This window comes from Micromys minutus, assembly GCF_963924665.1.
Source record: "Micromys minutus genome assembly, chromosome: 17".
NCBI lineage: Eukaryota > Metazoa > Chordata > Mammalia > Rodentia > Muridae > Micromys > Micromys minutus.
Window position 1 is genome coordinate 45,616,572 of NC_137952.1, and position 24,125 is coordinate 45,640,696.

At 39.4% G+C, this 24,125-nt stretch overlaps 1 protein-coding gene across 4 annotated transcripts in view; it reads right to left on the minus strand.

The window, feature by feature from the left end:
* Positions 1–24,125, minus strand: part of TASP1 (taspase 1) — a gene marked incomplete at its 5' end in the record, with an annotated part of 179,767 nt that overhangs the window by 99,525 nt on the left and 56,117 nt on the right. For all 4 annotated transcript variants that reach the window (XR_013975383.1, XM_080931146.1, XM_080931145.1 and 1 more), the window contains one exon: positions 18,506–18,612. Coding sequence is in view for 3 of the 4 variants with exons in the window: in XM_080931146.1 (XP_080787272.1) it covers positions 18,506–18,612 (107 nt within the window). The remainder of the gene's footprint in view (positions 1–18,505; positions 18,613–24,125) is intronic.

The window sequence follows — 24,125 nt, forward strand, 5'->3', positions numbered from 1 at the left end:
CAGAACAGGGCAGCTGCACACATGGACCCACAGCCACAGGAATAACATGCACATGACCTGAACAAGCTCAGGCCAGACAGAATCCCATAGGACGGAAGGTGGTCATGAAGTCCAGACTCGCACTGAGGAAATACTCCCAGTCCATGGCTGCAGGGAGAATGGTGGTTTTCCTTAAAGGTATGGCCCCTAATAAGTGAACCACATCCCAGTGGGGAGCCACATAACCAAGACTAAATGGGTGGCATACACTGAGATTAACAGGTCAAACCAAACAAACAACCCACGATGTTGGGTCAGAAGGAGAGGGGAGAGTGGACAGGGAAGAAGCAGGGAAAGTGGTGAATATAATAAAAATATATTGCCAGCAATTTTCAAAGTAATAGAAATAAAATTTCTAAAAATTCAAAAGTATAAGTCTTAGACATTGGTGTTTTAAAAAACAAAACACCTCTTTGATGTATCTGCTTCTTTTTGTTCTAGAGCTTTCAGTTGTGCTGTCAAGTTGCTAGTGTTTGCTCACTCTGGTTTCTTTTTGGAGGTGCTCAGTGCTGAGTTCTCCTCTTAGCTGTGCTTTCATTGTATCCCATAAGTTTGGGTATGTTGTCCCTTCATTTTTGTTAAATTCTAAGAAGTCTTTGAATTCTTTCTTTATTTCTTCCTTGACCAAGCGGTCATAGTAGAGAGCACTGTTTAGCTTCCATGTGTATGTGGGCTTTCTGTTGTTGTTGAAGACCAGCCTTAGTCCATGGTGATCTGATAGAATGCATGAAATTATTCCGACCTTCTTGTATCTGTTGAGGCCTGTTTTGTGACCAACTATATGGTCAGTTTTGGAGAAGGTACCATGAGGTGCTGAGAAATTTCCTGAACAGAACACCAATGGCTTATGCTCTGAGATCAAGAGTCGACAAATGAGACCTCATGAAACTGCAAAGCTTCTTTAAGGCCAAGGACACTGTCAAAAGGACAAAACAGCAACTGACAGATTGGGAAAAGATCTTTACCAATCCTACATCTGATAGAGGGCTAGTATCCAATATATACAAGGTACTCAAGAAGCTATACCCTAGAGAATCAAATAATCCTATTAAAAAATGGGGTACAGAGCAACAGAGACTTTTCAACAGAGGAATATCGAATGGCTGAGAAGCACCTAAAGAAATGCTCAACATCCCTAGTCATCAGGGAAATGCAAATCAAAACAACCCTAAGATTCAACCTCACACCAGTCAGAATGACTAAGATCAAAAATTCAGATGACAGCAGATGCTGGCGAGGATGTGGAGAAAGAGGAACACTCCTCCACTGTTGGTGAGGTTGTAAACTGATGCAACCACTCTGGAAATCAGTCTGGCGGTTCCTCAGAAAACTGGACATAGTGCTACCTGAGGACCCAGCTATATCACTCCTGGGCATATACTCAAAAGTAGCTCCAACATCTAACAAGGACACATGCTCAACAATGTTCATAGCAACCTTATTTATAATAGCCAGAAGCTGGAAGGAACCCAGATGTCCCTCAACAGAGGAATGGATATAGAAATTGTGGTACATATACACAATGGAGTACTACTATTAGAAACAAGTTCATAAAATTCCTAGGCAAATAGATGGAACCTGAAGCTATCATCCTGATTGAGGTAACCCAGTCACAAAAGAAAACTCATGGTATGTACTCACTTATAAGCAGATACTAGAGCCCCCCCCCCAAAAAAAGGGCTCAGAATACCCAAGAAACCATCCACAGAACTTATGAAGCTCAAAAAAAAGAATGACCAGAATGTGGGTGCCTCAGTCTTTCTTAGAAGGGAGAACAAAACAGGGAAAAATACAAGGTCAAATAGAGGAGCAGGGATTGAAGTAAAGATCTACAGAGACTGCCTCACCTGGAGAACCACCCCATATACAGTCACCAAACCTGAGCACTATTGCTGATGCCAAGAAGTGTTTACTGGCAGGAAGCAGACATGAATGTCTCCTCAGAGGCTCTGCCAGAGTCATATAGATACAGATGATGATGCTTGCAGCTAAACATCAGACTGAACACGGGGATTCCAATGAAAAAGCTAGAGAAAGGACTGTAATAGCTGAAAGATTTGCATCCTCATGGGAAGAACAGCATCAGCCAAGGCACTAAGGTGGAGAGGGACATCTTCATGATCAAGTTGAGGGGGAGAAGGGAGGGGAGTCGGGGAAAGGGTATAACATTTGAAATGTAAACACAGAGAATATCCAAAAAATGTAAAAAAAACAAAAAACAAACAAACAAAAAAACCTTTCAAGCCAGGTGATGGTAACATACTTTTACTCCCAGCACTAGGCAGGCAGATCTATGTGAGTTCAAGGTCACCCTGATCAACAGAGCAAGTCCCACTACAGCCAAAGCTAGACAGAGAAACTGTCTGGAAAACAAACAAACATAGCCTTCAAATAATGAATTCTTTGTTTTGTTTTTTTTTTCTCTGTAAAATAAAGCAATTTGAGAGCCAGTGTGAAGGTCAAAGGAAAATGTTTCTGACGGTTTCTCTCCCGCCAGCTTGTAGAATTCAGAATTACAGTCAGGCCAGTACACAAGCTCCTCTATACGCTCAGGTTTTTTCTCTCGCCAAAAGTTAATTAATGCAACTTTTAAATAATTATTGTTCTTACTCATATATTATTTAACAACATTTAACATATATACCTAGTAAGCCATTGGTAAGCATTAGACCTGAGATATTGAGAGCTGAAACATTATCTATGTGATTTTTTCCAAGCTCTTGAGGATAACAGAAATTAGATCATGAACTCCACTATGGAAGCTAAGCCCTGAGAAGCTGGTGCAGAGCTGAATGTGGAGCACTGGAGCTGCGCACTCAAGGCTGAGGGAGGAACCCTGCAGCTTGAACAATGCCTGGCCGCATAGCAAGACAGTCTTACAGAAACAGAAATTAGTTTAAACATTTAATAACAAACACATCTAATTTGACTTAACTGTATAAATGCTAACCACACTTTTAATTCTAAATCAAATTCTAAAATCCTATATGAGGTTTAACACTAGCATGACTCAGCAGCTAAACCCTTAAGAATTTATCACTGACAAACACAGACGTCTTGCCAAGGAAATTCAGACCATTCATAATTGCAAGAACCAAAAGCTGGAAAGGACTCAGATGCCTATCAACAGAATAATATGTAGACAAATTATGATGTCACCAATATCAGGGGACTGCTCAGCAGTTAAATGGAACTAATAGCACACATAACAATGTGTAACAGACAGAGACAGTAGGAGAGGATACGGCACAGCAACGATGTCTCCATTTGTATAAAGTTTTGGAACAGGTTGAAATATGAGGAAAGCAACTGAGAAGTGCCTTAAGTCAATGGGACAGTATCTAAGAAGCATGAGGAGATGTTACTAAGTAATGGGAGTGTTTATGGGCTATAAGATTATACACACATCAAAATTCATTGAATTTTATACTTTATGTTTTATTTTTCAATTTTTTCTATTTCCATGTGTTTAAGACACAGTAACACATTTTTAGCAATTGTAAATAAAAAAGAAAAGGTATCATGGAAATTTTTAAAAATAAGGGAGATACAGATAAAACAATGTCTAATCTCCAGCAAACTCAGAACAATGGATACATAATATATACAACATGAATAATATATATAAAGGGGGAAAATAAGAAGAAAATGAATTTAATGTTCCAGAACTGATGATGGAACAAAGAATCCACAACTTGGAGAACTTGTCAAAAGGGACAGGATGGGGAGAGGGAGGAGGGGGACAGGATGGGGAGAGGGAGGAGGGGGAGGGGGACAGGATGGGGAGAGGGAGAAGGGGGACAGGATGGGGAGAGGGAGGAAGGGGGACAGGATGGGGAAAGGGAGGAAGGGGGACAGGATGGGGAGAGGGAGGAGAGGACAGGATGGGGAGAGGGAGGAGGGGACAAGATGGGGAGAGGGAGGAGGGGGACAGGATGGGGAGAGGAAGGAGGGGACAGGATGGGGAGAGGGAGGAGGGGGACAGAATGGGGAGAGGAAGGAGGGGGACAGGATGGGGAGAGGGAGGAGGGGGACAGGATGGGGAGAGGGAGGAGGGGACAGGATGGGGAGGAGGAGGGAGGAGGGGACAGGATGGGGAGAGGGAGGAGGGGGACAGGATGGGGAGAGGGAGGAGGGGGACAGGATGGGGAGAGGGAGGAGGGGACAGGATGGGGAGAGGGAGGAGGGGGACAGGATGGGGAGAGGGAGGAGGGGGACAGGATGGGGAGAGGGAGGAGGGGGACAGGATGGGGAGAAGGAGGAGGGAGGAGGGGACAGGATGGGGAGAGGGAGGAAATGGACCACTTACAATGAAATGACAAATTCCCAAAAGCTGATTTGACAGAAAATCATGCTTGTCATGGTATCTTCCCCCAAAAGATACAAGTCTAAATAGATACCCGATAAAACTATATTTTAAAAACAAAATTAAATAAGCATACTTGGGAACACATAAACAGGAGACCTGACTTTAAAGAAACCCTGAGTGGCCCTTCTCTAAATATATAAACTGCAGCCTGTCTTGACTGTTCATGAACCCTGTACACCACACACCCATGTGTGTCTTTATAGTTCCTTTTTTCTACTGGATTTTTTCTAAGATATAATATCATCATCTAAAATATTAACTTTATTTGAACTGCATGTTATTTTTCAAATTAAACTATTTTTAATTTAAATAGTTTTAAACTATTTTTATTTAATTTAAATAATTTAAAACTATTTTAAAATTTAATTTAAGTTTCTTTTAAATTTATCTATATGTGGTGTGTGTGTGTGTGTGTGTGTGTGTGTGTGTGTGTGTGTGTGTGTGTTGCCTGTAAGAATGGCTGTGCACCATGGGGCACACCTAGTGCCTGTAAAGGCCAGGCAAGAGAAAGTCAGGTCCCCAAGGACTGAAGTCACAAGATGCTTGCAGGCTGCCATGTGTGTGCTTGAACTCAAACCCAGGTCATCAGGAAGGGCTGCCAGTGTTCTTAAAGGCTGCTGAGCATCGTGCAAGCCCTACATCGTTTATTTCTACCACAGGACTATAGGCCTTGAGACGACAGGAACTTTTGTGTATTTCATTACTATATGTCAACACTAAAAATAGCAGCTGATATCTCTAAGGTACTTCATGAATGAATGAATAGATAATATACTTCAAAAGAGCTGGACATATTATGAACCAATGGTAGACCATATGCCTAGCATAAATGGAGTCTTAGGTCTCAATCTGAAGTATAGCACCCACTAGAGAAAAATAACAAAAACAAAAAACAAAAGAAAAATCCAAAGGCCGTCATAACTATAGAAACATAGAAGTAAATCAAATGGCAAATCTACATCTGCAATAAAAGCAATATTGTCTTTAAAAATATTTTATTAATAATGTTCAACTGCTTTTTTAAAAAAATTCCTTTTTGAGTTTTTAACTTTGTTTAGTTTTTTTTTTTTTTTTTTGCAGTGATAATTTTGAACCAAAGGCCTCCACATGCTATGCATGTGTCTCAGCACTGAACCGCGTCTCCAGCCCTGGCTATATGTTAGTTCTAAGTAACATCGTTAATGCATTAAAGCTACAAACAGGTTAAAAGTAAAAGAACATATAGGAGATTTAGATATTCTAAGCAAATAGTAACCTAAACAATGAAAGTATTTTAATATCATGCTTTTCAAACAAAAAGCATTAATAGAAACAAAAAGAATATGATAAACGCTCAAAATTCTACTTCACTGAGAAGATAAAATAAGTCTAAATTCATACTTAAATGAATTACTTAATTCATAATTAAATGAATTACAATACTTAAAAACTTATGTGAAGTTGCTTTAGATGAACACATGTAAAGTAAAAACCACTAAGAAAAACATCAGCAAACTGTAATGAGCTTTTTCAAAACATTTCTTCCCTTCATAAGTAGATTAAGTTAAAAAACGGGCATGGCCAATACATCACAGCTGGACTGACAGGTGCTCATACGCTGTTCTCAGCAATTACACAGGAAACACTATCTTAAAAGCACACACGAATGTTTACAAGTTATCATACATTAAACTATAAATCACAACAAATTTTAAAAAACAACATCAAAAAGAATACACGCTGACTATAAAACACAGGAATCAATAAAATTTGAAAATTAAAAAATAAAACACTTCTGAAGAATTTGTGGATCAAATAAAACTAAATGGAAACAAAGCCCAACGAGTAAACGCAACACTTTCAGAAATGCAGGAAAATCGGGGCTTGGAAGAAAATTTACATACACAGTTGATTTTGGAAAACTAATGTCCAATTAAAGAAGTCAGAAAGAGAGCGGGTTAAACAGAATATCTAGGAAAAAAATGAAGAATGTTAATGAAGAAATTAACACCACATAGAGATCAAAACAAGCAAATTTGGTTCTGAGTGGGGAAAACTTAAGTAAACTGAATGAATTCAATCTGGTGTACAACCATTTTCTTTGCCACTGATACCTCAGCAAAAGACCATCCTCCTGTTGGCTTTTCACTCCCAACCCCAACCCTTCCTTCCCACCCCGACACCCATCTAAAATCCTGCAGCCTCAAAATACTCCAAAAAGGTTTCCTGAGTCACTTCTCACTCTAAAAACGCTCTACATGGGTTTGTTCTAGGCTGGGGTTACTGTGTAGAGAACAAACGCTATGAAACAGTGACTCCTACTCTGGACTCTGAAAGAGAACGCTGCTCTGTGAACTCACCGTGAGGAGGCTGCTTTCCTGTCAGGGATCGGGGCTGACTGCGGTCTGTGGGCCTCCGCGTGCTCTCTTCTGCACAGTCTCCAGGAGGCCCTGCCCTACAGGTCACTGCTCTGGGCCCACGGCTGCCTCCACACTGCAGTGCACACCTTCTCACACAAGCTGACTCTACTTCAGGACGGTTTACATGCCCATTAGTCCACTGTTCAAAATTAGCGTCTAAAGATTTACCCGTCAGACATTCACCTCTCATTCCATCTACAAAGAAATACAAGTCTCGATTCCGACCACGCACTCTTACATTCACTGTCTTATTTGCCCGATTCCTGCCTTCTCCCGCACTGAGGCCATCTGACACTGTATCATACTCTTCTTATTTTTACTCAGGTTTCTTTGCTCCAAAATTTCCTCTTTCCTAAAATCTTTAATAAGTGATACTCATCCCAAAGTTTTGTTCGACTGTGTTTTCTCCCCTGGGTAATAAACCAACAAAAGCGCTATAGTGAAATCAACATCTGAAAACCCCAGGAGGAGGCATTTCACAGACACTACCTCACTGACAGCAGGCGCACCACATGCTACGGGAAGGTCAAAGACACACAAACAAGCTAAAACACTGTTCATTAATAGAGGGCAACTGACTCTTTATAAGAGCAGGCAACATTTTTCAATTTAGTTGTCCAATTTAGCTCTTTCAAGGAACACCTGGCCAAAGCCTGGAACATAGGCTTTCTTTCATTTTGGGCTTACCCTCACTTTCTCTGGATAAAATTACACTTTTAAACGCCAGAACTCCACTGGCCTTTGAACTGAGTCTTAAAGCAGTGGGGAACAGCAGATAAAGGACTAGAAAAGAGCACAGACAAGCTGGATCTTATTCCTGCCACAGAAACTCTATAACAACTAGGATGGCCCACTTAACTTGATTTAAATGGGACCCTCTCCATATCGAAGAATAATAATTAATACTGACTTAATAAAACACTGTTAAGTTGCTTTACAGGCCATGAGATTTTATAAGCAGAGCACTATCTGTTTAGCCAATTATGAGTATTTCCACAAAAACAAAAATTATTCAACTCATAAAAATTTAACTAAAGGCAAGCATATTAAAAAGCAAAAAGAAAGTGAAATGTTCATGTGTTCTTTCTCCTTTTGTTCTCTGATAGACTGGAATCTTATTAGAAAACAGGTAAGTCAAGAGAGCTAACGAAATGGGCGAGGAGCATTATATATTTTCAAATGTCATCCAATTTAACCTCAACGATGTTTTCAGAGCCTACATTTGACACAAACAGGTCCTAGGATGTGCCCCATTCATGTGTCCTTCTGAGCATTCTCCTCATTTGGACCCAGGTACAGTTAGAACAAATAAATGTAGAGTTTGGGGCAGGAAAACACCTCTGCGCGTGGACTTAATTTCTCTAGGGCCTGTAATTTTTATTAAATTCTTCAAACAACTTAACTAGGTAGGTCAACTAACACTCCCTACTGGACAAGCTGTTCAGAGCAGTTGGGCTTGCCCGGCATTTGTTACAATAAAACGGGGCAGCCCTGCCAATCAGCCCTTTACTTCTCATGTGCAGATCCTGTGCCTCAACCAAGCTCATCCGTTTGAAGGCTGCTGACCCTGATCCCTCTTCACAGCCTGCCGGAGGAAGTCAGCTGAGCTCAGCCCTCTCCATCCGGCCCCAGTCGCTGTCCCGGGTCTCTGGCGTGGTCTTGACACACAGCAAGTGACATGCTTGATGCCACAGGGCAGCTCCTGAGCCCCCAATGCTTTCTTCACTAACTACAACCTGTTTTTAAAGCTTCCCAAGAATATTCTGCAGTCGTTCACTGACTAGAACGTTGAGAATAAAAGTAGAAATAAACGGCATTGGAGAAGGAACCTCAAGACCACAGACGCATGTGCTCAAGCCTGTGCATCCCTCAGTGTCACCTCCTGGTGACACTTTCACCGAGACAGAAGACCAGCAAACGAGTGAAGCAGCGCTGCTTGGGCTTTAAAATGGACCCGTGAAGTTTTCTTCACAGAAAAGGTGACAGTGCTCACACAGCTAAAATGCTGTCACTATACCCCAAAGAAAAGAATATTTACACACCTGTCACTTGCAGTAATGTTCAGACAATTAAAAAACACCTATGCTTACCAGGTAATCCACATTTTCATCCTATAAGGCCTTTGCCCACACTTGCAAAGTCACACATCAAAATAAGCATGTGCCAAGAAATGAATGGGCATTCTTGATGTGCTGAGGTTTAATTCCTTCCTAGGATGTAAGGGACATGGCCTTGAAGTACATCTGTAAAACAGGCATTTTCACCCTGTGTAACAGGAAAGGTACTTGCTCATATTTCTCTGGGTGAGCACGCCCCCTCGTGGACAATTCCATACTTACCTTTTCAGAAGTCTCAGTATTTCCTGGTCCATGTTTCCCTTTCCTGCTTACATATCTTTAGTATCACCCCTTAATAGCTACAATACAACAATATTACTTAATAGTGTAACGAACCTAACTTCTACTTTGTTGTAAATTCCTGTATATGTTTATTAACAAAAACTTAAGCACAGATTTGACCCTGCCTAAATTTAACCAACTAACAAAATCAAACTTTAGTTGAGCCTACAAGATAAATATAATGACATGTTTTTTCTTTGAAATTAATATCAGAATCTGTTTTAGATGATTAGATAATTAAATCACACTTTCTATGAACTAGAAAAGGATAAAACTACACGTTCGTACTTTCATGAGCTAACACAAAATAATAATACATAGGAATCTCAAGGTGACAGATGTAAAAATTAAGCAATCCAACTTGAAAGGTACTTCCTAATTAATTCATCAACTAGGTAGGGGGGAAATGTATTTTTATCTCAGTGGAATTGGCGCTAGTCCTGAAAGTAGGACCAGAATTAAAACATTAGGAGGCAGAGAAATAGCTGTTGCTTTGTTACCAATTATTATTCCATAAATACTGAGGCATGAGTAAAACCAGAATTGAGACCAACAAATCCATAAGTAAAAAGCTAAGTAGAAAAACAAAACCTTCTTTTTCTTTGAGACATGTGCTGTCATCCTCCAAGCATGGCTCCATATGCAATCTGAAACTTCACTCTGGCTCACTTAACATTTTAACTTCAATTTAAAAAGTCTTCATTTCTGACCTTGTTGGTTTGGTGTTTAAATGCCTCCTATATCATATGCCATAAATCTTTCTTTTCCTGGACTTTGGAAAGTTTCTGCTGTAATTTGATTGAATCTATTTTCTACATCTTGAGCATGGAATTCCCCTACATTGATCCACAGGTCTTTTTGGTCTTTTCATAGTACTCTATATAAGTATAGAGCCCTCTCTTAATGCCTTAATATTAATTTATAGGGTCATTCCTGTTTACTTATTAACATGACATTTATTTATGAGTGGGGTGTCACACATGCTGGGTCACGCATGGCAGAGGCAATGCACAAAAATGGAGGGTGCTGCCTGCTAGCTGCTATGGTTGTGTTCAACTAACTTTGATTTATCCAGTAGTGCCACCCATAGTGAGATGAAACCTCCTACACTAATTAACAATCAAAATAAACCACACCCCACACAGGCCAACAGGCCAATCTAATGTAGACAAATCCTTAGGTGAGATTTTTTTCCCCCAGATGTTTCTAGATTATGCCAAACTGACAGTTAAATCTAACCATGGCCATTAGTGTGGTTGTGATGCTGCTTCCATGACTACGGAACTCCCTGTTGAATACTGGTACCTAAAGTGCCTTTGATATCCTGGCTCCAACAAAGTTTTCCTCTAACTACTGCAGAGTTCAGTTTCCAGGTATTTTCCTTGCAGCATAGATGTATTCTGCTGGCCAGCTTTCAGCATATAGTCCTGTGACCCTTGCTTTGGGTTCGGTAAGAGTATAATTCATGTAGACTCTGGGATTACCAAGCAAACAATTGGTCAAAGTTGGGGAAATTGAGGTCACTATTTTTAATGCCATATTTCATCTCTATGAGAAGACTTTCTTGAAGTCTCTTCTGCTGTCGTGTACAAATTTTCGCTCCCTCTTTTTACCCGCTTTAAAAGGTTGTTATTCTGGGGCTATAAGTACTGGATGAGGCGCACATCACCTCTTCCCTGGACCACTGCACTGCATGTCCATTAGCAGTTCCTGAGACCCACACATTGCTGACATTCCAAGTTGTCTCCAATGCTTTACAACTTATCTCAACTCAGACAAGAGAAACATTCCAATTTGTTTTTTGTTTAAAATCATTTCCATAGAATAAGCAGAAAGTAAGTCATCAACAAAAGATAATAAAGTAAGAAATGTGTATTAAAATATTACACAGCATAACCATGTTTATTGAGAATGTGTTCTAATATCACATGGCAAATTTCAACAATACAAAACTTCTAACTGTTTCTGTACCAATCCAGTTTATGAAAAAAATTAGAAACATGGATGAAAAAGTTACGACCATGAAAGAAAAGTTAACAAAGTAAATTTAAATTTTTGAAAAAAGAAGCAAATGTAAATACTAGAAATTAAAAATTATGGATGAAAAATTTTATAAAAGTACACTGGAAAATATGGCCAAAGACTCTGCCAAACAGAAATAAGAAAGATATTAGGAATAGACATCATCAAGAAAATATTATAATTAAAAATTAATGAGGAAAAAAATAAATGGACACCAATCATTATATAGGATACTCTATGATATCATCAAGAAAGGTTCCATGGGATAGAAAACTGAGAGTAAAAATTGAAGGCACAAAAAATATATCCATGAAATTGTAGCATAAATTCCCTAAATCTAGAAAAATAAAGACATTACTCAAATGCAAGTAGCATTTAAAATCTCCCCCCCCCCCAAAAAACATGACCACAGAAGATCCTTACAACACATTTAGTCAAAAAGTCAGGAACATAAGACAAACAATATCAAACTATGTAAGGATAAAAGGGCCAGTGACATCATAGCTCAGTAGATTAAATGTGCTTGCTGTCAAATCAAGAGACTTGAGCTGGAGCCCGAGATCCATATGGTAGAAGAAAACTTACTTCTTCAAGTTACCCTCTGACCTCCACAATGCACCACGGCACTTGTATTTGCACCAGATGTGTGTGGGGAGAGGGAATGAATGAATGAGTGAATGAATGAATGAATGAATTAAAATGTTTTAACTAACTTTTTAAAAAATATGTAAGAAAACAAAAACACCAATATGCCAAGATCAACAACAGGTCTCTCATCTTCCATAATAAAAGCCAGGAAAGCATGTAACAAAACATGTCAAGTCCTGGAAGTAAATAACTGCTAAGCAAGATTGGTATATTCAACAAAACTTCTTTCTTTTTAATCACTTTTTAATCTGTATTTCTTAATGAAGAAACAGCATTTCAAGAAGAGAGCACACTAAGGCATTTGTAGACTCCAAGCCAACTGCAGAAGGTTCTTGAAGAAATTCCACAACAGAGGAAGGAGCACAGCCTTAACCTTGTAGGAACAAAGAAACATCAGAAAGGAGCAAGTGAGTGGGAGCCATAAAAGAACACTGATGGGGAGAAAGTAAAAGATAAACAACAATCTAACCAATCAGAAAACAATGGACAAAATAACAAACAGAGAGATGCAAGATGGGTTGATTAAGAATTAAAACACAGATTCAGCTATCTGTTGTCATAAAAACCACATCTCACTAGTAAAGTTACCCACAGGCTTAGAGGCCAAAAATGGAAGACAATATACTAAGAGAATGTAAGAACATGGTTCAGCTATTCTGGTATTCACACACACACACACACACACACACACACACACACACACACGGGGGGGAGGGGGCAAGGGGGAAGGGGGAGGGAGAGAGGGAGAGGGAGAGGGAGAGCTAACAATCATCACAGTCTACGACAGGGACTGGAGAGGCCATTATATGGGCTAGACAGGTAGCTCAGAGTGAAGAGTTCTTCGGGGACACAGGTTTAGTTTCCTAGGATGTATGTTCAGGCTTACAACCAACTGTAACTCTAGTTCCAGGGGATCCAACAGGCTCTTTTGGCCTCTTCAAGCACAAAGCTTACAAATGGTGCAAAGATATACATGCAGACACAATGCCCACACAAATAAAATAAATACATCTTTTTTTAAAGGCCACTATATTTTAACAAAAGAATATTTCACCACCAAGATATAACAGATGTAAATAGGTTAATATTGAATATTAGGACCAACAATTTCAAAACCAAGCAAACAATGGGCATCAAAACCAAATAGATCTTCATATAATAATAGAGCAAAATTACTAGATTTCCCTATCCCAGGATTAAACTTAACAGCAGCAAAAAAAATTTCAAAATTAAACAACTATCAAATAGGCATGACAGATATCTCCAGACCACTCCGTCTGAGACAGTGGCTCTCAGCAGGGGTCACCTAAGATCATCGAAACAGAGAGGTACATTACAATTCATAACAGTAGCAAAATTACAATTATGAAGTAGCAATGAAAATAATTTTATGGTTGAAGTTCAATTAGGAAAGTTGATAACCAATAATCTAATAAATGGAATTCTTCACAATATCCAATGGAATCTCCTCTAAATTAGAACACATTTTAGGTCACCAAGCAAGTCTTAGTAAACATAAAGGAATCTAAATAAGCTCTTATATCTTCTAACATCATAGTAGAGTAAAACTAGAAATCAGTAGTACGTAAAAAAAATGAAAGAACACAAGTACTGAAAGAGTTTAAAAATTACCTCAGTCACATGGCAAAACCACTGAGGAAATTAAAAATCCTTAGAAACAATGAAAAGAAAAACTTCCCTCAACTTTTAGGATACAGAGCAGTCAGTTCTAAGAAGAAAGTCTGTAGTGATGGTGGCCTTACAAAGTCATCAAGTTTTCAAAGAAACAAGCTGATGACCCAGCAGACAGTGTTGGAAGGCAGCAAGTGGAACACAGTGTGCTCACCTCAGCCCCAGTGCTGGGGCAGACAGGCAGGTCTCTACCTGAGTTCTAGCCCCAGGGTCCACCTAGCTGAGAACTGAATACTGCACGTTGCCCTCTGACTTCCACAAGCATTCCCTAGCATACGCATGCCCACACACCCTATACAAATGAATACCTGAAAATGAAAACATCAAAATGAAGAATGCCGACCGTCCAAACCCCATGAGGTAGTAACAAATTTAAAGACTGTCCTACCTGGCACCAATTAACATAGAAAACCTATACCATAGACTCATTGGGTCATAAACATATTCTTAGATGTGGCTGCTGATTTTTAGTATATTACCCAACATCAAAGGCAATGATCTCAAAATAAAGATAATCCCTTCAAAGGAAGAAGTTACCATCTTATAGAGCATAATATACAATGAACATCTCTACAAAAGTGATAGAAGTTCACACTTCTACTTTACTATCTTCTTGAAAATCACAGAGCAACAGATCAAGCAAAGCAAGGTTCAAGAGAAAAGTAATGATACTCCTCCTTGCACACAAAATATACAGGCGTATACAAAGGAACAATGTGGAGAAAATATGTTGTTTTGGGGGCACTCATTTTCTTTGATCTTAACCTACCTCTCACCCAAAAAAAAAAAAAAATGCAGTGATTTAGAATGATGCAGTTAAGCACTTACATAATAACTTCAAGATGGGGGGAAAAGGGGAAAACATTGCCCACAATATACTTCAAAAGGAGAGAATATATTTATAGGAAGCACACAAAGCAAGTCCCAACATTTCCTTTCTGAAACATGTGGCCAATTTAATGTCCCTGTGTGGTGGCTGAAGAACCAAAATTAAAAGTTGTAGCATCTCTTTCGAGTGGTTTTGAACACACGACATGGTATGAAAGCACAAAGGCAGGGCTTATTTCTCTAAATGTGTTTGTTAGAAACTGAAGACTAAAACAAACTCAGACAATGGGCAAGGGCTGATGAGCATTTCTGCACCATTCTGTCTTAAGTGCTCACTGACCTACAAGCCAACAAAACTTAGCTGAAAGCTTAAAGTACGTTATGCACATGGTGAGAGGAGAAGGATAACTGTGGACACCCAACTACAGAGTCTGTTACCAAAGAAAAGGAGATGGAAAGTATTTAGGCAACATGCTGTGGAGAATGAAAAGAGAAGAGAGTCTGAAACATCAAAAATGTTAAGATCAAACAATACCCCCAACTTCTCTTAATACACTAACAATAAAAGTTCCTCCCAATTATATCCAGGACTAACTGTTTGAAATTGATATTTATGAAATCTAGACTATGGTCTAGATGCATCTTGTTGTTTTCTAAATGTAAATGTCTCCTTGGCCATGAATAATTTAGTCTTCCTGTGGCATGAACCAAGTACAGAAACAGATTAACAAGCTAAAGGTGTCATTCCAAGAGTACTGTTTCAACAATAATAAAAATCCATGATGACTAGGTTACTTTTTGCTTTTTGTCTCAGAACATAAGTATGGAATATTTAGATACAATAAGAGATAGAGAAAATGTTAAGTAAGCCCACCCTGAGAGAACAGGGCCAAAGTATCTCAGTGATTGTATTTCCTTTTTACATGACTGCTTTTTTATGTGACTTACTTGCTAGACACACGGGAAAGATAACTATTTAACATAATATATTTGAATATGAAAACAGTAGTAAACATTTGGCCCTGTTCTCTCATAAGAAAGCTGTCTCAGTATTTTGCTGGTGAGATAAAACTCAACAACACCTTAACATTTCCATCCTTTTTTCGTGGTACTGGGCACTGAACCCAGGGTCTTATGTGTGCTAGGCAAAGGCTCCACCACTGAGATACATGCCTAGCCTGATTTTTGATAGAACCAAAAATCTATTGATTGTAGATCCTCAGCCAATGTTCCATACTGATTTTCTTAATAAACAGAATGAAATGACCTATGATTTTGACTTTCACAGTGTATAAAAGAGAACAAGAAGATAAAAATATTAACAAAACACTCTAAATAAAGTATACATGAATTTTCATGGTTTTCACCAATCTCACTAGCTTTCTTTTCCATAATTATAATGCACCAGCATTTCTTTACAAACCAATTCTGTTTTTAATTTACTTTTCAGTAGAGCACTAAATATTCAAACAATCCTTAGTCTTCAAATTAACAACTATCTTTTTAAACTCATTATTCCTAGGTTTAACATGAAACAACAGATTACGTAATTTTAATAATAAAAGCCAATGAACCCAAAAAGTGATGCATTCAACAGCAAGCATCACGGGAGCACGGCATACTGCCTGGTAACTCTTGAAATAAAGCTAAAAGCCTCCTTTCCACACACACTCCATGCAGAAGAACCCAGATATCTGCCCTTTCAGCTGCATTCCACACCATCCTCCCCCCATTTTGTTTCAAGCACACTAGCTCTCTTCCTCATTACCCCAATGTGACAACTGTCCACAATGGCCTCTGAGCACACAGTTGCTTCTGGGTGTGATATCCCTCTGCTGACTATTTATAAAGCTTTGTCTTTCCCGTAAGTAGGTGTCTGTGGTCATCCTCATGGATGCCATCTATCTGCATGCTCACAGCTAGACTACTTTTCTAAGGAAACACAACAAGCAAACTGAAACATAATAATGGCCTCAGTTACAGGTTCATATTTTCTGGCCTCTGTCTCACCAGAGCATTCTGTTCACTATTAACTGGCACACAATCACTTTACGAATAAAAACAAACAAACTAGTTAATCCACAGGTAAAGCAATGACACATCTATGCATAAATGCTGAACAAATATAACAGCCTTAACGGAGAACTGTGTGAGAACGCCACAGCAGCTTTATTCCTGACCATAAACACCAGGGAGCAACCATCTCATCGGAGAACAAATGAGCAAATTCTAGTCTATGCACATTAGGACTTAGAGGATTTGTTTTGTTTTGTTTTGTTTTAAGAAACCAGTGATGGGATATCTAGAAATATTCTGTGAAAAAAAGTCAATAGAAAAAACACATTCCATATGACAGCAACATGACGCATGGATGGCGGTAAAACACTGGAAAATCAGTCACTATCCAGGTGCGGGTTAACTGAAGGACGCCAAACCCAGGAATAATGCTGCATCCTGATCTGGCGTGGCTGCGCGAGTGCATGCAGTCTGAAAACGGATGGGACGGTACACTCTGTGCACTTGTTTCTGAGACAGCTCACACTCTTGGCCTGAGAGCTATCTGATCAAACTACCGAATAGAGGCTTACAGACAGACAAACCCACATACTCATATTTTTAATGGGCAAAAAGTCCTAAATTTGTTCACCAAGGCATCATAAAAATGCAGAAACACACACCAACACAAGCACACACACATGCACACACACATACACACAGCAGAACAGACTATACAAGCTTTCATCAAAATCTACATATTAACTTGCTTATTTGCTTCCTAGAACCCATGTTACGAGCTACACAAGCAGAACTGGACCAAAATTTTTGATTATTTTCCTCTGAGGAAACATACTGAGAAAAGACCTATTATTAAGAGATGTTTACTTGGTACTTTGTGGCACCCACATAAAGCTATGATAGAAGGCGTTAAAGGACTACACGACCCAGATAAGGCTCATACAGAGTATGGCCTGACACATCAGTCAGAGTTGTGTGCTAGGAAGAACGCTGCAGCTTTCAGCTTCACTCCACTTTCAAGAGCAGTACAAAGGGAACAAAACAACACAATGCCGTACGGAGTTTTGTGCCTACTAGACAAATAAACGCTGGGCAAAACACTGAGAAGCTAAATTTCTTACTTTATTCTATCTTAATAATTTTTAAAACATTTTCAGCCACTGCCAAATATAATTCTAATAACTAAATATGTAAATTCACATTTTCAAAAATCAACTCTATTATATGCATTCATTTACTTATGTGAATCTGTGTGTTTAAATACACAAACACCACAACATGCAACTTTCACAGTCTGTTCTGTCCCTATATCATGTGGGCCTTGGGGATCAAACAACAGCAAGTGTCTTCACCACTGTGCCATCTTACCAACCCTCCAACAGTTGTAAAACTTTGAAATACCTCATTTTTAGTTTTTCTACTGATTATATTTCAAAAGATATTTTCAATTCGGTAACCTAAAATATATTATTAAAATTAATTTTTGTTTACATTTTAAAATTAAATTCACTGTTTCTTTGCATGGCCAAAAGTTTCAAGAAAAAGACTTGAGAAATAGTTAAGAGTAATTCCTGTTCTTCCAGAAGGCTGGGGTTCAATTCCCAGTCCCACATAGCAGCTCACAACTGTCTGTAACTACAAGTTCTGACACCCCCACACTGACACACATGCAGGCAAAACATCAATGCACATTTTAAAGAAACATTTTTTTTTCCAAGACAAGCTTTCTCTGTGTAGCCATGGCTGTCCTGGAACTCACTGTGTAGACCAGGCTGAGCTTGAATTTAGACATCTACCTGCCTCTGCCTCCTGAGTGCTGGGAGTAAAGGCGTACACCACAACATCCAACTCAAGTTTTACTTTTTAAATTAGTTTTTATATGTGTACACGCATGTACATGTGCACATGCTAAGGGGAATGTCACAACACATGTGAAAGTCTGAGGACAACTTGTTGGAACCTCTTGCAGTACAGACACTAAGTACATTTACTGAAGAAGCCCCCGCAGCTCGGCCCCGCTTTAATACACATATGTGGACTACACTGTATTCTCCAATGGACTGTACTGTTCTAAAGGCAGGTCAGCCGCTGACCTTTGCGTTTGATTGTCTTCTTCTCTTTAGCTGGATGAAGTCTGTTTCCACCCTTTCTGCCAGCTCTAGTTTCCTCTTGTTCCTTTTAAATGCAGCTAAGCTGAATCCTACAAAAGAGAACAGCAAAAATATTTGAGAATTATTAGAACAAGAAGGCAAGCGAGATATTCTAAACAGTGTCTCTCCTAAACAGGGGGGGGGGGGGGGGCTGGAAAAAATCCACCTAAGACTGTTTAACTGTTGGTTTTACAAAGGCTTCCCAGTGACAAAGTAGAAAAACAAAACAAACAGCACAGTTTATAAACTCAGGGAAAGGATCAAACCAGAGAGACAGCTGAGTTCTGAGTTCTGTGGACAGGGCCCAGGGCACCTAATAATCCATGAGCATTCAACTGTATGGGTCTCTAAGTCTCAGAGCACAAGCATGGGCGATGACACTTGGGAACACCGCACTACCAGTATCCTAAAGATGAGTGACACGAAAAGAGGGATGCCAGAGGTCGATCTTCAGAGAAGGTAACACAAGCTGCCACACACTAAGAAACACAACTGCAGGCCTTACCCTTGTCTCTAGATCTAAAGGGGGAAAGTTTGCAAAGGTCTGGGGTCCTGGACTGATAAAAAGACTAAAACAAGCTCAGCAGCAGGCTTTGTGTCTCTCAGCTTTTCGACTGTGGACCAGTGGGCACTGTCCACTGTCCCTCAAACTGTAGCCAGCACGCACTCTTCTTCTTCTTTGGTGTGTGGCCACAGACTGAGTGTGTGAGTGAGCCTGGTATGACTCAACCCATCGTCACGCACTGTACAAGCTGAGAAAAAGAACTGTTATGGGTTTGAAGCCAGCCTGGGCTACAGAATGAAATTTCTTTAAACAAACAAAAAAAAAAAATGAAAAAAAGAAAAAATAAAAACCTAAAGTTTCATGTAACATCAAAAAGCACACATCCGTCAACACTGGGACATTCTCCAGTCTAGACTATAATGGCACCAAAATGGGTCTCAAGATTTCAAAAACTAAAATCTTAACACAGATCTACAAAATGCCAGAACAAAATATAGAAATTAATAAGCAAAAATAGAAAATAAGCAAATACATTAAAGGTAAACAATATTCTCAGGAACAGCCAACGGGTCCTGAAGAAATGAGAAGGTGACGGAAACCCTGCATGCAAAAGCCTGTTTATCTCTCAAATGCAGTACAGTTAATGCAGCTGGCTGTCATTAATTCCTGTGTCAAAAAGCCTCATCTTAGGGAGCTAGTAAAACAACCAAATCCAGGGAAATCTTGAATATCAGAGCAGAAATACGTGAAATAGAACTAGAAATAAACTACTAATAATCAAATTGACAGTTAATTTTTAAAAGATAATAACAGTCAACAAACATTTTGCTAAATAAAAGAAAAAAATAAAATGTGATACGAAAAAGGAGAAATATTACAAGTGGTATCACAAAAATACAGTGAACCAGAAAAACTGTTGGAGGGCGGAGATGAGCCCTGGGCACATACGGCACAGCCAGCCTGGATCAAGACGGTGAAGACCATACAGCGGACTGAAACAGTGATGACACTGCGGCCGTAGCTCCCGTCACATTCGGTTTGAAGATGGGCGTAGACCAGTGGTAAAGCATTTGCCCAGCATGCGTGAGGCCTGGAGCTTGTCCCTGCGCTGGTTTAAATAGGAATGCTTCCCACAGACTGACTCATGAGTTTTGAATGCTTGGTCCATAGGGAATGACAGAATTAGGGACTGTGGCCTTGTTGGAGGAAGTGTGTCAGTGTGGAGGCAAAACCCGAGGTCTCAGAAGACAAGGTCAGTTCACTTCCTGCTACCTGCTGATGGGGGGGGGGAGGGTAGAGCTCTTAAGCTCCTTGTCCAGCACCATCCCTGCTTGTACACTGCCATACTTCCCCCCCATGGCAACAATGGACTAAATCTCTGAAACTATAAGCCAGTCCCAGTTAAATGCTATCTTTCATTAGAGCTGACATGGTCATGGTGTCTCTTCACAGCAATAGAAACCCTAAGGCAGTCTGTTAGCACACAGGGTGTAGAAGAATCTCTCACCAAAGAAAAGTCTAACTTAAGGTTAATCTCTCATTTCTACAAAATACTTCAAGAAAAATAAATTGCAATTCTCAAACTATTTCTAATATAAACTAAAAAGGAATAAATTATCAAATTCATTCTACTAGGTCATCATAGCTCTGACACAAAAATCAAAAACACAGTAACTACCACCGAAACATCCCTGATGAACAGATATTAAAATGATCAAAATGGTAACATGCCAACTCTCACAGCTTCAAAACATCAAGTATGATTTATCCCAATGATGCAGGAACAGACGAAACATATCAGTAGAGGTATGACATCACATCAAGAGAATAGAGAACAAAAATGTGTGATCTTGATTCACATAGAAGACTCAGGAAGACTCAGCAGCACTGCATGATAAAAACCCTGACAGGATTGGAATAATGCCAAGTGCATGGTAACAGGTAATGAGAGGAGCTGGGAGCAGGACACCTGTTTCACTGACATGCCATAGGAGACTCTGGTACAGAGATTACAGAGAAAAAAATTACAAAGTATGAAATTCCAAAGAAGGAAGTCTGATCACCTAGAGCGTAGAAGGCAGACTTTATGCAGAGAGGCCGTAAGACCCCACCCAACCATTAGAAAAGATGGCAGGACACAACATGAACAGCAGCGTGGCCAGCAAGATGTGTGAGCAGGCACAGCCTTTCTTTCACCAAGCCTGATGATCTGAGCACTAGCCCCAGGCCCTACTTGGTGAAAGGACAGAGCCTATGACATGTGTGCAAACACACAGATACAACAGAAAGAAATGCATACATACACTACATAAAATGTAAGGAAAAAAGAAAAGTTTAAACCAAGCAACAGCAGCAAGTATGCTGTGCACAAATAACTTGCTCTTTAAAAACAAAAAGCTAGAACCCAGACAGCCCACAAGTGCTCATCAAGAGACATCTCTCCACCACCTCAACGAGTAGTGGTCCTTTACAATTTCACTATAATTTACTGTGACGTTAGATGGTCTTCATGTCTTTGGAAGGGCCTAGTAGCTATCTGGGTCATATCTGACGAACTGTGACCACCAAGTGAAATGTGCGAGAGTTCCTGCTGCCCAGCTTACCAGTGACCATGTATTGCATGAGAAAATTCTGAAAACCATATGGAAAATATTAGAATTTATAAATGAAAGGAAATTTTTTATGTGACAAAAGTCTTTATTTTCTGTGATAGTCTCAGGAACTAATCAAATATGTTTTATCAATTAAGTCTTATTCTAAAAGACAATAAAAAAATATTCTTAAACCTTTCTCATACACACAAGCACACACACACATAGATGTTATCTGTTAACAAATGTCTTAGGCATTTTATAGCTGTATAGAATTGCTAAAGTAAGTTATAAAGAATATATATTTCTGTGAAGTAAAAAACATAAACATAGGAAAGTGAATGTTTACCATTATTATAGAAGTAGAAATAGCTAGGAATAAGTTTAAGGAAGAGAGCCATCTCTACAGTGACAATTACAAACACTGAAATGAAATTTAAAAAGATACACAGACAAAAATGAAAACCACAGCCCAATACCTTCAAAATAGCTACATCACCTAAAGCGAACCCACAGCTCTCATGCCATCAACACGAAAATACCAAAACACTCTTTATAGAAACAAAGCAATCAAAAAATTAAACTGTAACCATAGAAGATCCTGAGGAGTCCTAGCAAGCTTCAGCAAAAACAAATCTATGGCATCACACAACCTCCCTTGAAAAACACATTACAAAACCATAGTAAACAGAATAGAATGCAGTGACCAAAACCCACGTGCACACACACATTACAGAAACAGATTACAGAGCCCAGAAACTGTTCAGTATAATTATAGCCAAGTGATTGCCAAAAAAAAAAAAGGTACCAAGAATATCTAGTCCAAGTATCTTCTGCTGGGGAAAAAGTATAAAAAATAAAGAATTAAAAATAATTCTCTGTCTTTCCCCCCCCTCCACCCCTGAAATGATATAGACCATCTTTAAATAAAAGCACAAAAGCACAGAAAACCATGATTATATCAAACTTCAAACTTAGAGGCTTCTACCCAGGAAGGAAACAACTGACAGCATGGATGACGTGTAGGATGTTAGAGGTTAATATCTAGAGCATATAGCAAATTCAAAAGTTCAACAAAAAAAAATTAAAATTACCAGGTTTTTTTAAATGGACAAACGCTATGGAACAAGTGACTCACATAGGCATTTCTCAAAGAAAATATACAAAAGCCCACAAGTATACGAACAATGCAAGCATTACTAAGCATCAGGAAAAGCAAATCAGAAGTATGATGAGCTACCACCTCATCCAAGTAAAACGCTGTTGTCAAAAGACAGAAATGTTAATAAGACGAAAGAGGACTCCAATGCCTATCAGCGAGAATGACAAAACTTCTTCATGCTAAACAATGTGTCCTTTTGTCTTACTTAAGCTTCTCAGTTTTAACTTCTATCTTTCTTCATATTTAAATCTAAAAGGCTTGTTGCTGAATCCTCAGGGTCAGGAAGCATGGTGCCCCAAGCCTATGATCTGAGCAGTCGGGCAGTAGAGGAAGGAATTTAAGTGGGAACTTGCCAACCGTTTCAGTGTGTTACTGGCACATGACCAGTGCTGTGCAGAGCTAGGCAGCAAACAGACAGCACTGGAGCAGTAGCTGAGAACGTAAACCTGATCAGCCAGATGCAGGCAGAGAGCAAGACTGAGCCTGGCATGGGACCCACTGCCAATCACAGACCTCCTCCAACAAGGCAATTCCTCCTGATCCTTCCATAACAGTCCAAGTAGAAACCAAACATTTAAAATGTATGCATCTAAGAAGGCCATTCTCATCCCAATCACCAGAGCTCCACAGGAAGTTTCAGGTCATCTTGGGTCACAGAATGAATGAAATCCTGCTTTAAAATCCAAACCAAGGTGCTGAAGACGTACCTCGGCGTTTAGCCACCTCTGCTGCTCTTGCTGAGGATCCAGGTTCCATTGCCAGCAACCAAGTGGTAGCTTACAACCACCTGTAACACCAACTCTAGGAGAACTGATGCCCTCTTCTGGCCCCTGCACAAACATGGTGCAGACATAGATGCAGGCAAAACACTCATAAAAAAGAAAATAAAAATAAGCTAATCTTACAAAGTAAAAACCAAGGAGTCAGGCAGTGGTGGTAGATCTCTGAGTCCAAGGCCAGCCTTTTCTACAGAGTGTGCTCCAGAGCAGCCAGGCCTACAAAGAGAAACCCAGCCTAAAACAAAACAAAACAAGGGAAAAGACAAAAAAAAAATTCTTCCTCAAGACCTTCCTTAGGTCAAGAGCTAAGGAAAAGCTTCCCTTCCTTCCTCCTAATGTCTTCCAGAGAGGGCACCAAGGTTTTTATTATTCACAATTACTTTAATAATCCTAGCATTTCAGAGGACTTCCATAAGTTCAGAACTATATAGTAAGTTCCAGACCAACACACTAAGAACGCCTCAAAACCAAAAGCAAAAGGGAGACCTCCAGAACAAAAAGGTGTGAAAAAGTAAACTTGGCCTAT